At 48.6% G+C, this 17,451-nt stretch overlaps 2 protein-coding genes across 3 annotated transcripts; both read right to left on the bottom strand.

The window, feature by feature from the left end:
- Positions 1-221: 221 nt before the first annotated feature.
- DHX33 (DEAH-box helicase 33) lies at positions 222-10,914 on the bottom strand. The gene is made up of 12 exons (XM_032200981.1): positions 10,887-10,914; positions 10,198-10,358; positions 9,245-9,472; positions 8,393-8,563; positions 7,276-7,461; positions 6,530-6,641; positions 6,011-6,170; positions 5,159-5,247; positions 4,484-4,611; positions 3,714-3,917; positions 2,876-2,962; positions 222-1,549 (listed from the first exon to the last, which is right to left on the bottom strand). The coding sequence occupies exons 3-12, from the start codon at positions 9,401-9,403 to the stop codon at positions 1,241-1,243; spliced, it is 1,605 nt and encodes a 534-aa protein (XP_032056872.1). The 5' UTR covers positions 9,404-9,472; positions 10,198-10,358; positions 10,887-10,914; the 3' UTR covers positions 222-1,240.
- DERL2 (derlin 2) lies at positions 10,296-17,295 on the bottom strand. 2 transcript variants are annotated; one of them, XR_004254096.1, is made up of 8 exons: positions 17,186-17,295; positions 16,892-16,957; positions 16,533-16,606; positions 15,997-16,090; positions 15,276-15,471; positions 14,600-14,690; positions 12,223-12,770; positions 10,296-10,358 (listed from the first exon to the last, which is right to left on the bottom strand). XR_004254096.1 is itself a non-coding variant. In XM_032200982.1 (7 exons), the coding sequence occupies exons 1-7, from the start codon at positions 17,276-17,278 to the stop codon at positions 12,665-12,667; spliced, it is 720 nt and encodes a 239-aa protein (XP_032056873.1). In that variant the 5' UTR covers positions 17,279-17,295; the 3' UTR covers positions 11,849-12,664. The 2 variants fall into 2 exon arrangements, 1 of the variants encoding a protein (XP_032056873.1); XM_032200982.1 differs by lacking the exon at positions 10,296-10,358 and having other exon boundaries at positions 11,849-12,770.
- Positions 17,296-17,451: the final 156 nt, after the last annotated feature.

The raw sequence follows: 17,451 nt of genomic DNA, 5'->3' as shown, positions 1-17,451 counted from the left end.
GAGAGGTCATTCTACAAGTATATCCTTTAAAAACAATTTACTTTTTATCCCACAACAGCACACAGTGAGAATATAACACAAACACTTTCCCTCAGATTAAAGAGGAAGTTTGCCCTTTGGAATGGTTCTAGATCTTAAATTCTAGAATTAAGCAACAAGTTTCATATTGTCAGTTTTCTACAACTGAAAAAAAAAAAAAAAAAAAAAAGGTAGATGCCAAAAGGATATGGAAGAAAATACAAATAAGAGGTACTAATGGCAGAACTATGATTGATGACAATACCATGCTCCAAACTTCTAAGGGAGCTTGAAGAGGGGAGAAGCACTGGAGCCTGAGCAGAAGACAGGAATGTTTGCTGAATCAAGGGCTTTTAATGAAGTCCAGTCTCTAAACCACATTTTCGTTCTTGTTTTGCTGAATTTGCCTCAAATTGGCCTGATTAGCTACTGTGGACAGGGAGCCAACTCCAAAGCTAGAAGCAAATGGACAAGAGCGAGTCAAGACAGAAGTGTCTGCTGAGGAATCACCTGCCCCAACAGCAAAGGGGAGAACAAAGAGGACGTCCAATGCACAGGTGGCTGGACAGCCCCTCCAAGGCTTAGAAACAGTGAAGACCTCTCTGGGGTCTATCCTCATTAGTGGCCTTCACACGATCCCAAATAGGTGGTGAACATGACATGTGGGCAGAAAGATGTGTGATGAGGTAAGACAGTAGCACCTCCCTTCTAGAAATAGTAAAAGGAAAAAACATCATTTTTCCCCTTATATATAGGGATTTAAAAGTAGATATTTAAAATTTTCTCCTTTTTTTTTTGGCAATAAAACCTGCTAAAGATACAAGCACAATCATCAAAAAATACCCAGTCTGCTCAGAAGAGCTCTTAGGATTTCGTTTACTCTTATACAACCTGTTAAATGTCAGTAAGTGTTAAAAACAGGGGTCTGAAAACAGCTCCCCCTTCTGCCCCCTGCAGTAGGGATTTATCAAACGCATGTACACACACGCACAGAGTACACACTGCATTCCCCTCTCACAGATTAACTGTGAAAAGGACGATTGTTCTAAACCACGGAAACTCGTGAGGTCTGGCTCTCACAGAGAAGCCATTTTCCTCGAAGGCTTTTACCTGATTGGCAAGGCCAAGCTCTACCGTTCCTGTACATTCATTACAAAACGAGAAACAGTCTTATAGGGTGAGCCTAAAAACGGTGCACGCCTGGTGGTCCCAGACCCCCAGCTCAGTTCTTGGCCGTTCTCAGCCTCCTGCGGAAGTAGTCGGGCGCCGCGTCGTACAGCCAGTCTGCGTCCACCACGCACAGGTCCCGCATGTAGCACTTGTTGGTGTGAAGCAGCCCGTTGTACACCACGCAGGCTGGCTTGCAGTGGAAGAGCACGGAGGAGGGGTGGATGGCCACCAGCTGGTGAGAGTCCACGGTGCTGTAGGTGCCGTCCGGCTGCAGCTCGGCGGCGTTCATGAAGAGGCTGTGAGCCAGGCAGCGGCGGATGTTCCCGGTGTCCCCGCGGGAGGACTCCATTGGGATCGAGAGCTGGTCAGCAGCGGGAGAGAGAGAAGGTGGCTGGTAACGCCTCACAGAGCAGCCTGGGCTCAGGGACCCCTCACATCACACCCAGCAGGGCCAGCCACCAAGCTGGGGCTCCAGCTCCAGCTTATGCATCACTTCCTGATACTCCTTCTGAAGGCTTCAACCCAGAAAGAGGGGATCCAGATCCCACAGAGCTAGCTGAGGTGCTGCCCTAACCTCACCCGCAGGCTTTCAGAGAACCCTTTCTGCCCAGAAGCGCTGCGTGGAGAGGACAGGCTGTGCCTGCTGCTCCCTCTGGGCCGGCATCCATGCTCTGCAGAGGAACAGCAGCCTTGGCAAGGTCTGAGTGCTCCTAACCCTCCAAAGCTACTGGGCCCATCCAACCTGCCCCAAAAGTCCTCCCTCCCTCCTCGGCAGCTTGGAGGAGAGCTGGAGGCCATGGCATCATGTGCTGCAGGGACCTTTGCCACCTGCACAGCTATAGTGCAAGGAAATGCTCGCTGCCAAGCATTACTTGCTCTCGCTTCCCGTACAGATCTGCTTGCCCAGGATGCCAGCTGGGAGTTATTCTCGCAGAGCGTGCTTGTGCTGACGAGTAAGCAAGTGAGTATGGGCACCCTCGTGGGGAAGCACAGCCCTGTTCTAATGGGCTCCTGAGATCAGGTGAGACTGTGTCATAAATCCAGCTGGGGTGTGAAATACAAAAGGCCCGCTGGGAATTCAGCCCAGGTAGATGTTAAGCTAATCCAGGCTAATAGCAGAGAGATGAATCACAAAACAGGTCGAGACTCTCTGCCTCTAGGAGTGAGTTTCAGGCCAACCAGCATCTGCAGCAGGACAGGGGTGCCAAATGGCAGCTCCCACTTCACATCCAGACTGTGAGCACCCAGCGGCAGCTCCCACACTGTGCCTTGTGCTGTGTGGCTGGCAGGAACGGTGCTGGCGTGCGACGGGCTGCTACCCCGACTGCCTGACTCCATGGAGAAGCCAGTCAGTGGCGGCTGCAGAGCCCAGCATCACTCAGGGGCGCACACAGCACAGCCCAGTCACGTTACAGCAGCAAAATTCATGAGGAATAACCACCCTTTGAGAAGCTTTCCCAGAGCTCCGCTTCTCCTTTCACCTCTCCTCGGCACTCGGAGCCCTGCAGCTCCAAGATTTTGGGGCACAGCTGCACAGTCAGGACTTCTACATGACTACACATGAGAAACTGAAAACACAATCACATTTTCTTGCTTCTGGGACTTGGCACACAGAGAAATCAGTTTGGGGACAAAGAGAAAGATACAAACAGATGAAACAGGCAAACACAGTATGGCAACAAGTTACCTTTACACAAATGTCCCTGAGCTGAGCTCTGATGTCTGACACAAGCATCATGTTCCTGCTGTTGACAAAGTTCTCTTTGCACCATTCCTGCAGCAGAAGCACAAGGAGTTAGGAGGAGCCATTTCTTCACCCAAGAACAACAACAGACTTTGGACTTCAGGCAAAGCAGAATCCTCCAAACATGGACTCTCCCAGAAAAAAAGCTGCTAACCCGTTTCCTTGTCAGACTTCCACCCCTGACTACCTCCCTTTGTCTGCACTCCTTCCCACAGCACCAAGAGACTGACTGCTGTTCTCTTCCTAGTAAAGGCTGCTCTGCAAGGTCACCGTGTGCTGCAAACCAGCACTTGATACCCCACAGGTGGTGAAAACAAATTATCCAAGAGTAGCAGACGTTGCACAGAATGGGGTGTGCTAACCTACAGATCTAGAAATCAAACTAAGAAGTTTATAGAGCAGGATAAATCAGCATCTGTTTTTAAATATAGTCAGTGTTTGTGCAATGACAGGGGTATGTTCAGGTATTTATCAGTCATGATGCTCTCTCATTCCCTCCTGTTTCCAGCTGTAAGCAGGCAAGGAAGAAATCCAGCTCTGTGAGTACAGAACAAGTCTCACAGAACTCTGATAATCAGATCTGCTGCAGCCTTCTGGGGAAAGAAGGTGCCCAAACAGCTTTCTCCCACTACTTAACTGTAAAGTACGAGCGAGAGCTTCCTTCTCGCAGGTGCTTTGGAAGGCTGCATTTTGTATCAGCTCTGAAGGATGCAGCTGTCACTGCTGCATTCCAGAAGAACCCCTCACCGCCACGACCCGACAGAACCTCAGAGCACCCTACCTTGTTGCCACTGACGTTTTTGAAGGCCCTGTACACGTTGAGCAGGGTAAGGTGATCGCCCTCACTGGAGATGAATTTCTTCCTGACAGACTGCACTTCTTCCCGCCGGGCTGGGGGGTTGTAAAGGACGCTGTCCACCGAATACAGCGCTATGATGGTCAGAATCTCTTCTGTGCAGTGGAACTTTGGGGCCAGGAGGATGGTCTGCAAACCACAGAAGAAAACTGATTGACCAAATGCACCCCAGATGGGCACTTTTCTGCTCACTGACAGCCAAGGAATTTTACCAAGCACTGTTTAAAGACAATTTCATAAACATTTGGACCTAGGGACAACTGTAAGTCTTCTTCGGGGCCTACCAAGCACCTTTAACAGAAATTGTCATGCTCTTTTTTGAGACCAGCCAGCTCAGATTCAGTACAAACACGGATTACTAAAACCCATGACAGTATCAGACACTTCATGAAACTGTCAAACAGTGCTACCAGCAATCCCGGAAACTGCAAGAGAACTGACCTTGTTTCAGCTTCAGAGGTGCCAGAGGAAATAAAATAGCTTTTAAAAATCTCCTTTATGTAAGCAACAAATGACAGGCAAACCAGCACAGCTGCTGTAAAGAAAGCTGTGCTCATTAATGTACCACAAATACACCAGTACAGCTGCTGTCACCCCAAATTCTAGACCTCGTTTTAGGGGTTTGAAAGAGAAATGCTAATGGTACTGGGAGAAGCACACGAAATCAAAGTGAGCTGGGTTTTCTGCAGTGTTACTTTTGAGAACTTTGGCTCCAGCGGGAAGGCAGCCATCTTCTTTCCCATGGGAGTCAGGACAAGCTGATCTTCCTTTCGCTCCACAGCCCCCAGCAGGTCCAGCTGCTCGATTGCTGCTTGAATAGCATCTGTCAGAACAAGATGGTTCAGGCTGTGAGATCACATCCCTGCCAGTGCCATCCAGAGGGATCAGCAGCTACCATCACCACCCTTTTCCCCTGAGCAGAGGGACGAGCACTTTCAGTTTATCAGTTTAGAGAAATGAGTGCCCCAGGGATCCAGCAGAACCATCACCTCTTCCTATTTAAGTAGCAAGAACAGAGGCAGACCTAAAGCTGCTGTCTGCAGCTTTGAGCAGAGGCCCTGGGAGATTCTCTATGGCTTTCCCTGGCAGCCAAGGCCAAGTCCTTTATGATCCAAAACTGCTCCCTGCTCTGTTTGCAGGCTGGACTCTCCAACTCTGCCATAACCACGGCTGCTCTGATGAGACTGAGCACAAGTGATGAATGAATCAAGATTTTGGGACCACCAGGAGCAGATGCACAGAGAGAGACAGCTCCCTTTTCACAGCCCTGGCCTTCCACACTCCATCTTCTCAGGCTGGCACAAAGATGTTACTTTTAAGCAATCCCTCAGTGACTCATTTTTTCCAAAACCGCTTTTATAAGCACTTACCAGGAGATGGTTTGGACATGAAGTCAAAGGTGAGTACATTGGGAATTCTCAAAGCCAGGAGCTGAAGCATCACGCTGGCCAGGTTACACCTGCACGGGCAAAAAACAATGGAGATTATCTCAGTTTACAGGCAAAGAAGAGTGAAGGAAAAAAATAAGGAGAGGAAGAACAGAATCCTCAGATCTGTTCAGATCTGTGCTGTAACTTTACAGAGACCAGTCCAAAGCTGGCTGGTGAAGCCCGACTTCCTGAACAGCCATCCCCTAGACCCAGTTTTGCTGTTGAGTTTTTACACAGCTCCATCTGTAGCAGTACAGAGAAGAGGTGTGGCAAGAAGTGGGACAGCATCAGGGTTCTGTTTGTCAGGGAATATCAGGACTCCAACCACGTAATGTCATGCAAGCACAATTTAGGACGGGTCAGACAGAAGGTTTATTACCTATGGTTGTACTGAGAGAACTACAATCATCTCCCCCTCTGCCCATGTTCTCTCTTGATGACTATGAAGACCAGACTTAAATATTGCTTCAAATGAAAGCAGCAAGGGAAATAATTCTAACGTTAACAAAGCCAGGTGTGCATTCCTTTGGCAGGATGGACTCCAGATAATAATGTATATGTTACGAAGACCAAGTACCTGCCTGGAGATGGACTCAATCAGCCTGTTAACGGCCTGAATTGACAACATGGAGATGACTCCTGGTGGAGCCTGCAGGAGTGGCACACCCAGCACTATCTTCACTGGGAAGTAGGGGATGAATAATCAGACTGCCAGCTTTGGTTGAAATTAACAACTTCCCAGCCAGACCTCTCAAATCTTTGATATTAGTAATTTTACCACCATGTTCTCACCTCTGTATCTCGGGTACTGTCATTTTGTCAAACTTCTCAAACTCATCCTCTGTGTAGAGCCGGTAACAGATCCCGCTGTCCTCCCGCCCTGCTCTCCCTGTTCGTTGCCAGGCCTGGGCCTTGGACACCCGCTGGACTGCCAACACTTCCAGACCAATTTCTGAGTGTGGAAAAGAATTATTTCAGTCAACATTTGCATAACACGGGGCTCTGAAAAAACACAACCTTGTGGAATTAACAACAGAACATCCCAGGAGTCTCCCATACAACTGCTGCTCAAACTTTTCTTGATGTAGCACCCTGAAGCAAAGCTCATTATCATGCACTGTGTCTGTGAAGAGAAGATTCATATTTGATAGAATTTACCCCCACATGGCTGGTACTCCATAAAAACAGCCATCTAACACCTGGGATGTTAATTTAGACAGTGCAGAGGGTGCTTTATATCAGCTGCCAGTGGGGCACATTGCCTCAAACAACTCCCACAAAACTGCAAACAATCTCTTCATTGTTCCTCACCAGGGTTGTACTTCTTTGCTTTGACCATGCCTGTGTCCACAACATATTTTATTCCCGAAATGGTGATGGAGGTCTCTGCAATGTTGGTGGAGAGGATCACTTTGCGGCAGCCCTACGAGGAAGAACAAACTAAAGCCAGTCAAAAGCCATCTCTGGCTAACTGCCATGGGAGATTCCACCAGTTTCAGCCAGTGTGGGTCAAGCCTCCGTATCACGATAGCATGCTACAACCACACATCATGTTTGCTATGCCAGCTCTTGTAAATTAAGATAACCACTAGTTCCTAATCAGTTTTTAAAACATGCACCTACAAGTCTTGCAACAAAGCACACCAAACAGGAGAACAGGTATCAAATACATCTTTACAACATTTTGGTTTAATTTATTGCACAAGCAGAGAATCTGAATGGGAAACAAAAGGCCCAAGGCCACAAGTTTCCTCTTCTTAAGGTCCTGCCAAATACGCCCAGGTGTTTAGCTTTCTTAGCATTTGGCTGGCATATTAATTGCCACAGCTTTTTATGCGATATGAAGTCATATGAAATGGGGCAAATTTCAATTCCTCTGCCCCTTTTTTCCTCTCCCTAATCATTCCCTCTTTTCATAATCCCAGACAAGTTACTGTACGCCTCTGTTAACACCATCCCAGTTGCATTGCCTTATATCACACTGGAACCATTCGGCCTGAAGTAAACAATCATGCAAGCAAATAAACTCACCCTGTTAACCCATCACATTGCCTCACCTTGGGGGCAGGCTGAAAGACTCGGAGCTGTTGAGAGTAGGGCAGAGAAGCATAAAGAGGCATCACCGTCATCTGCGGGCAGCCATCAGGGAGGTGCTTGGAAATGTCTCGACAGGTTTTGGTCATCGCTTCAATCTCTTCCTGACCAGTCAGAAACACGAGGATGTCCTGAGAGGAGGGTGCTTCCTGGAGCCAGAGGAAAAAGCAAGTGAGAAGTTACAGCAGATTGGAGAGGGAGGGAGAACTGAGGTTGTACTGACAGCAAGTCTGCCAAGATGGCCAGAGAGCAGGTCATTGAAGCACGTACAGAAGAAAGGAAAGACACAGAATGTGTGAGCTGCGGATCAGCCTTGAGATCCCAAAGGATTCATCAGAGGCAAAGGGAACAGCATTTTGCAGGGTTCTGTCTTAACAGGATGGAGGAATCACTCATATTCACATATCTATTTCATTAACTGTCCAGGACATGCAAGGGGTAGGGCCACCAGGCACAAGACAGAAAGCTCAGGTGAGAGGAACAGGTAGGTGTTAGGCAGGAACGAACATCAGAGAGCTTTGCACAGCAGTCTGCTTTCAACTCCAGCCTTGATGTACAAGCCCCAGAATCCTACCAAGATCACCTTCAAAGCACTAGACGCAGGGTAGTAAACAGATTGATTAAACGATCTAACTGCCTACCTGGCAGTTTTGTGTTCAAACACCCCGTCACAAAATGCCTATGAGTTGTCATTTTAATACATCCCTGCTTGCTCTGTACATGCAGTAAATTGGAATTTGCCAGTAAGTTAGGATTGTCTTCATGCCACTGCTAGTTTATGCCCGAATTTCCCTCCACAACCCAAGGCTCTTTATAACTGACACAAAACTACAGGTTACATCTTTTTGTGCATTTGTACACCCACTTGCCATGTTTTCTGCTGATGTGAGGGCTTCTCTTCATCTCCCACATTCACTCTGTGGTCGGGGCAGCTCTAGAAGACCCACACCCACCTTAGGGACACCTCTGATTTAGCAGCAGCAAGCCCAAGCCTCTCAGGGACACCTCAGTGCCTCTGGCACAGCAACCTGCGAGCTCCCATGGCCCCAGGGAGGCACAAACTCGACGAGAACCCCGTACCTGATGGATCTGGAACACTGACACCAGTGCTGCTTGGAGGTAATCGCTCTGAGGCTGTTTGGTGTAAAAGACCTGAATGGGATGCTGCCTGCCCTCTAAATAGAGAACGGGAGCTCCGTTGAAGTACTGGGAGAACTGGTCAACATCCATCGTAGCTGACATGACGATCACCTACAATAAGAGCAGAAATGGGTTAGCGCTGCAGCTCGGACCCAGCAGAACACTTAGCAGTCGAGGACTAACCAAAAGCCAGCTTCCTGAGACTGTGCTACAGGCTCAGAACAGCAGAAGCACAGAGTTTGGGACAGAAGAGAGCAATCTTTCCATGTTACAGCCATCAGCTTTGGTATGACACAAGTGTAACATGCTGGTACGATAAAATGAGCGGAGTCATGTTAAAATCCTCTTCTGACATTTAATAAACAGAGCTGAGCACCCAGAATGCTGGGCTGCACGAGTCTTCTGAAAGAAATTGTACTGGGAACCTAAAAAGTCCCTTATACGCCCTCCTCATCAAAGCCAACATGCACCCACATGCTCCATTGTGTACTTGCACCCATCTTCATTAGATAAAAAACATCTGCTTGCTCCAAATCATGACCAGACACATCTGCAACCTCCTTCCCCAGTATAACCACATCATACAGCTGTGGTAACAGACAGAAAGGTCCTGTACCCAGGGCACTCTCAGGAACACACCATAAGTTGGCCACTCTAAACTATTCGGATTTAAAAGAACTGGAAAATATTCAAGACTGAAATTTCAAGCACAATGGAAAAGCCCAGCAATTACTCAGAGCGCAGAGGCCAAGCCCCATCCCTGCCTCTCGCTGCCATCCCAGCCAAACATACTTTTAGTGGCAGTTTGCCCAATTCCTTTCGTTTCTTTTGGGCGGCTTTCACCACTCCAAAGAGCACATCCGTGTGGATCGTCCTCTCGTGGGCCTCGTCCAGGATGACAACGCTGTACTTGCGCAGCAGAGGATCCCCAATGGCCTCGCGCAGCAGCATCCCGTCCGTTAAAAACTTGATTTTTGTCTCATCAGACGTCAGGTCATCGAAGCGCACCGTGTAGCCCACCTAAGGAAGCAACCATAACAGAAACATAAACACAACGGGATTTACGTTTCTCACTGCTGTTGTACCTCACAGCAGGACCACAAAGTGTTCTGGTCAACACATCAGCCAAGCCAGAACTGTGGGAGAATTTCAGAAAGCCTACAGCGCATCCGCAGACTGTGAGCAGTTTGTCTGGTAAATCTAACACTCCACCCAAAGGAGGGTCCCAACACCGCACCCCAGCCACTTATTACACCAGTGAGCTTTTTCCCAACTGGAAGTTCATCATAAACGCTCCACGTTTTCTCTCTTTCCTCCCCCTGCTAGGAACTGCTGCATGCTCTCCGAACGCTTTTATTTAGAGGAAGTCCTCCTCCTCCTCCTCCTCTCTCCCACAGATCTGAATGGATCCAGCACTTTGCTCTCCTTGAATTTTGGCACAGGGAGCAATAGGAGAGAAGGCCTAGGAGGGGAATGCAGTTTTTCTATTTGTTTTATTCACTAACCAGTTTTTTTTTCAAGTAGAGGAACACAGATAGTAACCAAGGAGTAAAATACTGAAATCAAATACAGGTTCCCTTGAGCCACAGAAGCAGGCAAAAAGCTTCTTTTTTTTTTCATTCAAGCATATTATTACACAAAGACTACCTACTAGCCCCATGTCTCTAGCATTTTTATCACACCCACACCATTTATGACACTTCAGTGCCAAAGCAGCCCTCTACAGCCCCCAGGAGGGCACCCACCAGCTTCCCCAGCTCCGTCCTCTTCTCATCCGAGACTCGGGTGGCCAAGGAGATGGCAGCCACTCTGCGGGGCTGCGTCACCGCGATGACACCTTGGCGGCCGATTCCTGCTTCGTAGAGGTACTGAGGGATCTGGGTGGTCTTCCCGGAGCCTGTTTCTCCTGAGGAACACCAAACGAATAGAGATTGTCCATCAAACAAGAGGTCCCAGTTCAACTTTTGGGTTAACTTTTAGGTGTTTCAGCATGGGGAGAAGGCAAGTGGATCCTACAGATAAGCAGCAGCAGGGCAGGGGAGGAATCCAACGCCTCGCCCCCTGCCCAGATCTCGTTATTTCACCCAGGCTCTCTCCAGCCCCCCGGGTTACGGAGCACACCCCACACCGCTGTCTGTGGGGTGCCTGAGGTGATCAGAGAGCACTGTGTCTGTGCGCCTGTCCTCGCCCCCCACCAGCAGCTCCCAAAGCAAACCCGTAATCAAATCAAAGCGGTAACTAATGACAATTTAAAGCTGTCACAGCACCAGCGATTTAGGGCTTGGCACCCCCTGCCCTCCCGAGCCCTGAGGCAGCGCCCCAGCCCCTCACACACCTCCTCAGCCCCTCACACACCCCCTCAGCCCCTCACACACCCCCTTTAGCCCCCCACAGACCCCCTCCACGCCCTCCCCAAGGCCCCCCGGCCCCCCACCGATGAGCACGGCGCTGTGCAGGCCCCTCAGCTGGCCGAGCAGCGCGGCCCGGGCCCTGCAGATGGGCAGCGAGCGGCGGGCGGGGGCCAGGCCCGGCCCGGGGGGGGCGGCGGGCAGCATGGCGGGGCCGCGGGGCCGGCAAGGGAGGGAGGGAGGAGGGAGGGGTCACGTGGTGCGGCGCGGGGCATTGTGGGAGCTGTAGTCCGCTGCTCTGAGGTAAATGACCGGGGGGGGGGGCGGGTCGGGGCACTGCCCCCACAGCAGCCGGACACGGTGCCCAAAATGGTGTAATTCTGGAGAGTTTAAGGTCTGTTTAGGAACAAACCAACCTCAGCGCTCCCTCACGTATCCGTGAGCTTTAATGGAGAATCCAGGGACAAAGCACTCCTGGTTTTGTGTGCCCTGACTAACAGCCAGCCTGCAGGCAAAGCATCTCCTCACACGACCCCAACATCGCTCTCCTGCACTACAAACAGCCCTAACCTCGTTCTTAAAAGCAAGAACAGCAAAAATCTGCAACTAACCAAGATCAGGTGTAAAGGGGGAGCCTCTCCTCCTGCATTTGGAACCTGCAGATCAAACTCATATTTCCATCTGTCCCAATACGATCACAGCTACTCAGGACAGCCAAGTCTAAGAGTGAATGGACCCCATGAGCTGACCTGTGCTCTGAATGCCCCATGAGGCTCCTCAAAGAGGCATTTATAACTCAGCACAGCTCCAAGCTAGATCTCACTTATTGTCAACGACTCACAGTGGACAGATGCTCCTACCACAAGCTTCATACAGGGACTACACATTAAACGCACTGAATGAACAATCCTTTGTCTTGGCAGTTCATAGAGGCACTTCTGGGGAAAGCCTGCATTAATGTTCTCTTCAGGGGCCTGGTTTTCCACCTCTGCTTTCTTACTATCTGCCTCAAGACTACAGGATTATCATACAAGAGTAACAAAAAAGCATCCACAAGACATTTTATTCAACTCATCATCTGAGATATTTGAGCAGTTCCAACTCCAGACAAGCTCTCTTCCCTAGTGCTCCAAGTGATAAAATGACTGCTGGAAGTGTGCAGGTGTGAGGGAGGGCTGGATTTTGTAGAACTACCTCTTTAGACAAACCAGTAAGACTCAGACCTGGTTATCAGAACACACAGTCTTTGGGGGAAAACCATCAAAATGTAGTCTCAGCCTGCAAGCGTGTTCACAGAAATAACTGGCAAAATAAAAAGCCTGTATGCTTTATGCTGAATGCTGTATTTCTTACAACTCAAACAAGGCTGGAGACGTTAGCATCCCAGACTAAGAAACTTTTGCCATTGAAACAGGGACTTACACTTCCAACCATCTTGTAGCTGTTTTATCCAAGAATAAAAAAGTTAAAAAATATGTTTTGTTTTGTTTTTTGTCCCCTGCAAAGTTTCCCATATAGTTTCCTGTATCAAATAACTTGAAAAAATGCTTTAGAAATCACTTCAAACAAGTACTCATGGTCTTGTTAGCTGAAGTTGACAGGAAATGGTTTCCAGTTTTAGTTTTTTTGGCTCCACTGGATTAATCTTTGCATTACCAGCACAATAAATTCCCCGACAAGGGAAGACACTGGTAGCCTGGAAGCGTCTTGGATTAGACTGCCATTTCATAAAGTGCTTGTATTCAAAACCATAGAGCTGTTGAAAAGTGTTCTTTCCACAACGGGGAACGAGGGACTCCCCGGTACAGAACGTCAGGTCAGTCAGTCTCTGCCAGCTGTCGCTGGGGTTTGGCACAGCCCCCTGCTAGCCTCCAAGGCGTTGACCTTCTCCCCACGCAAATCCTCCTGGCCGTTCTTCTGGCAAGGGGTTGTAATTAGGATCATCTTCTGGCGTATCAAATATTGCTTTCCTGGAAAATATATTTTTTTCTTTAGAACACACATTTCACAATAAAATCCAGACTGCTCAAATTCTACACGCGTACGCTGCCCTCCCTCAGAAGCTGCCTGCCAGAGCACCGCTGATTTATACCCAAGTCACACGTGCCCTCCAATTAGGAGCCATCTGGAAGGAGGTCTAGAATTATGTGGCTAAATCAACCGAGACTGATGAGATTTAACTGGAAGTTAAAACTTCCATCTCCAGTGTAAGGCAGAATTTCATCCAGCTAGAATGTTTTCTCAAGACTGGCTAAGACAGAAAAACATGAACAGAATATTGAAGTGCTCTTTATGCCTTAAGAGGCAGACAAAGTAAGAGTCAAAACCGGTCGGTATTATCTCAATTTCACAGACAGGACGCAGGCACTGACAGGCAGACTTGAAATCCACAGAATATTGTATGTTTGAGACAGCGTTAGAGACCAGGAGTTTCCAATTTACAAAAACATAATATTCATGCTTTATCTTGTATGTTATTTTAACCATCAAAACTAGTTTCATATTCCTTCCTCTCTTCAGAGTTTGTTTTTTTTTTTTTTGTCCAGAAACAACAGCGTAGTGGGCGCTTTCAAACCAAACCAAGGAAAAAAAAAATCACAGGCTGTGTAAGAACAGCTATTTTATCCAAGACATCTGAAAAGTAACGTTTAAGACAGTCCTTAGAGTAGCTGAGGGGATTATTTCTCTTCACAGGAGTGACAGGCCGTTTCAGAGGTATTTTCAGAGTGGGGAAAATGGAAAATACCAAGAGTATTAGAGGATTACAGCTGACACATCAAAGAAAATTAATGAATCTGGGAAAAAAGTCCACAAATCTGGACCCAGGCGAATAATGAGCAGCTTTCTGAGCACACACATAAAGGGATTTAACCGGCAGCCTGAGAGCAGGGTGGCACTTTTTCCACAGAGGAAGAAAGCCACCGAGGCAGCATGCACTGCTCTGGCAGCTTGGCGATTCCTCCTGCACACAGCTGGGTGTGAATATGGGAAAAATATAAACCTCAAGCACTCCCCCGTTACACACCTGCAATTGGGCTCCTCATTTTCCTGAGGCTGCATTTGCGGGCAGGCAGCCTGCACCAGGCACAGCCTGCGGCTGCTCAGGCCAGCCAAGAGGAGCGCAGAGCTACCAAAAGAGACCGGCGCAGCTGTTCCAGGACAGCTACTGCTGCATGATCGCCCCGAACAGCTGCTGAAGGCAAAGCCCTGCTGAACAAGGAACTCTCCCTGCACGTGCACTCGACCAATCAGTTAAATGAGCCTAAATATGGCACTTTAATTACTGAGAAGAGAATCAGCTCAGCTCCATTCCAAGAGCCTCACAGACCCCGCCTTCTGATGTCAGCTACCCTCGCTGAGCAGTGCTCGGTGCTATAAACACCGACACCTTCTGCAAAGGTTGCAAAAGGAGGGCAATTTACAGACAGCAAACATCAGCTACATCGCATTTAACAATCGCTCTGCTCATACCTAACTGGACTTGCTCCTCACAGCCCAGTGAGACGCATCTTTGGTGCCACCAAGAGGCAGAGCTCAGCAAAGCCTACCGAGTGTTACCAAAGACATCGGGGGTTACAGGAACCCTTCAGCCCTTCCCCTCAGGTTACCAGCCACCTACACACCTGTACGCCATCCCCTCCTTTGTTTGGCAACAGGAGATAAATAAAACAGCGAGTGCATCATTCCGCAATTCTGTCTCAAGCTGCCTTCTTTACCAGGAGTCAGCTGGACTGAATTATGAAGAGCTTTCACACCAGCCCTGTTTTATACCCGTTCCAAATGAGAAACCAGTACTTACAGGACAGATGGTGTTCTCAGGAGCCTTCCTCCACCAGGCTGGTTGGGAAAGACATCCTCTAAGAAAAAATATATATGCCCAACTGCAATGCCTAATAAAGAAATACCAAACGGTTATTTCTCCAGTGCTTCTTTATGACTTACAAGAGCTTCACAAGAGTCTTCAGGAAAAATAAACAAAAAACCACTGATTCCTTCACAGAAAATATTAAAATATAGAAACACAAAAGACACGGAAGCACGTTGACATCAGATGATAAGGTTAACTTCCACAAGGAAAGCAGCTGTCACTGTAAAACATACTGACATTAAGGAGTTAATAGAGTTATTAAGACCAGCAATTATAAGAGGTTCTATACCAAAAGTCTCACATCAATAATTAGATTATGCATCTGTGCTGATGTTACCTGCGCTGACATTATTCCTTCAGCGTAAGACTTCACTGATTCCTAGCAATAAGGAGCCAAAGCCTCAGAAGCTCTTTTAATCCTTGTTACAGAAAAAAAAAAGTGCTGCAATGTTTAGAAATCAGAGAAGCCTGGTATAAATACCCTAATATTACATCAGACTAATGGTAAGCCACGAGAAAGCATTTAGCCCCAGGTTTTTTCCCTAAGCTCCTTGTTTCATGTAAAACATCAGCAGGACCAGATCCTTGTGATTGAACCACTCCTTACCTAGAAGATCCACGATGATGGAGTTCCCCAAAAGCAGTGAAAAGCCCATCAATACCCACGGTAGAAACGGGGCTTGGAAAATGAGCAGACCAAAGAAGTTCATGCGGACGTAGGGGTTCCTGCGGCTCCAGACATACACCAGCATTATCGTGAACGCCTGGCCCAAGAACACCAGGTTTACAAACAGGCCAAAAAGCTGAGGGGTGGTTAAAGGAAACAGTTCACCAAGTCGTTGTTCTCAAGTCAAGCACAGAAAGAATTCATCAGCTTGACCTGTAATCCCATGTTTTCCATACAATTCTCCCTTCTACCTTCCCAGGTTCAAGTAAGTTGGATCTATGGTCAAATTCAACACTTAAATCAGGATTCAGAGTGCCCACAGCATGAATAATCTCTTTAAAACAGAGTTTAGCATGAAATCAGTGAAGCAATAGCATTGCTTAGGTAACCCGGGCATGATTACGCACTTGAGCAGCGCCCTCCTCTGAGGATCTCATTTCTGCAATTGTGCTGAACAGCAGAAGGTAAAAGACCAGCCCAGTAATTAACAGCATTAAATGTTAATTAAATTAAATGACAGCCAATAAGCATTAAAAAACACTTTAACAAGTACTAATGTTCCGCAAGCTACAAGACAAACATGCTATCATCTGAGAACTAAGAGAAATTAACAGCGTGGTAGATTTCCTGAAGTAGCTTGGAATAAAACCAGGAAGGATACAGTCATTAAAAGTCCTCCAAAAAGGAACATAAATACAAAATCTGCCGTCCGACCTCGGAAAGAGCCTTCTTCAAGCATTCGGCAGTAACGGTATCTGAAGTCACCGGTCAGGAAAATTTGATAGCAAGTGAATTTAAAGAGAGAAGGTTTCAATTATGCAAAACACGCACCTAAGCTCAGGCATCAACTTAGTCCATTGGTTGGCTCAGTCTGGGCACCTCAGCAGAGAGATCAGACCCAGGAGTAAAATGTTACAGGGGAGAAAATTCCCAGTTTCAGAGCCAACTCGCTGCAAAACCCATGAAGGATCAGGATTGTACAACAAAGCCTTGATGCTACAGAAATAAGTGGCAGGCCTCTTGGCAAGTTACAGAGATGTTGCTGATGTCCATGACACGGGTGATGTCAGCAGTGCTGAGCTCCCGGCAATTCCACGGTGGAGCAGAACTGAGCCTTTGGCTACCTGCACACAGTGACACAGCTACACTCCGGAGCTGTGCTTTCTAAGGAGAGGACACAAACCCGATGAAGGATACAAAAAGATCATGTTAAATAAAAAATTAAAGCCAACTGGTCCAAAGAATAAGTAGTTTGTGATTAACCTCCATACCTGGAAACAAGACAGAAACAAGGCATTTAGACGTGACATCTCATTTTTACATCCTGAATAGAAAGAAAAGTAATGGTGCAACTGAAAAATTCTTTACAGTAAGTGAGATTAAGGCTCGGGCTCCCATCCACTGATCTCTCTTCATTAGGGTTTTTAGTTTTTAATGGACACCTCTGACAGGAGGAGCCAGCGCGGTTTGTGAGCCTCCATCCCCCAGCAGATGACCCCGACCAACAGGCACCTTTAACCCCCTGCCCACCCCCGCCCCCCCCAGGAAACGCTCACCTGAAAGTGCTTAAATATGAGCTCAGGGTTGAAATACAGCTGGAAGGGCGTAATCAGCTCCAGCTGCTGCAAGGGAAGAGCAGAGAGAGGCGCAGTGAGCGCCCCGGGAAGCTGACACGGCCCCCACAGAGCCCCACGGCCCCCAGAGCCCCCCCCCACTCCCCTCACAGCCCCCTCAGGGCCCCTCACAGCCCCCTCAGGGCCCGCCCCACCCCTCAGGGACCACTCACGGCCCCCCCACGTCCCCCTCACGACCCCCCCAGCCCCCTCAGAGACCCCCCCGGCCCCACGCACCACGGCGGCCGTGGTGAGCACGCAGGCCGTGGTGTAGGCCCGCGTGACGGGCGGCACCTGCAGGTACTCCTGCCGGAACGTCTGGTACGCCATCTTGGCGCCCCCCGCCCCGCCGCCGCCACTTCCGCTTCCGGCCCCGCCCCTTCACCCCTCCCCTCCCCCTTTTCCCCCCAACCTCCTCGCGCCGCGCTCTCATTGGCCGAGCCCCGAGCCCGCCCGCCCCGTCCCCGCCTTTCCCGCCCAGGAGAGCCGCAGCGGGAGGGGAT

The sequence above is a fragment of the Aythya fuligula genome, chromosome 20 (assembly GCF_009819795.1).
Source record: "Aythya fuligula isolate bAytFul2 chromosome 20, bAytFul2.pri, whole genome shotgun sequence".
NCBI lineage: Eukaryota > Metazoa > Chordata > Aves > Anseriformes > Anatidae > Aythya > Aythya fuligula.
The sequence above is the reverse complement of the archived record's forward strand: the minus strand, read 5'-3'. Positions and strand labels throughout refer to the sequence as shown.

Excerpts from the sequence above, each read along its gene's own strand:
- DHX33 (XM_032200981.1), bottom strand. The coding sequence starts at position 9,403 with ATGCTGCTGCGCGAGGCCATTGGGGATCCTCTGCTGCGCAAGTACAGC. Across the intron at positions 6,171-6,529 it reads AGCAAAGAAGTACAACCCTG|AAATTGGTCTGGAAGTGTTG; the intron begins GTGAGGAACAAT and ends TTCCACACTCAG. Across the intron at positions 5,248-6,010 it reads ACAGTACCCGAGATACAGAG|GTGTAACCTGGCCAGCGTGA; the intron begins GTGAGAACATGG and ends TTGCCCGTGCAG.
- DERL2 (XM_032200982.1), bottom strand. The coding sequence starts at position 17,278 with ATGGCGTACCAGACGTTCCGGCAGGAGTACCTGCAGGTGCCGCCCGTC. Across the intron at positions 16,607-16,891 it reads TCATATTTAAGCACTTTCAG|GTATGGAGGTTAATCACAAA; the intron begins GTGAGCGTTTCC and ends TCTTGTTTCCAG. Across the intron at positions 16,091-16,532 it reads TTATTTAACATGATCTTTTT|ATACCGTTACTGCCGAATGC; the intron begins GTATCCTTCATC and ends CGGTGACTTCAG.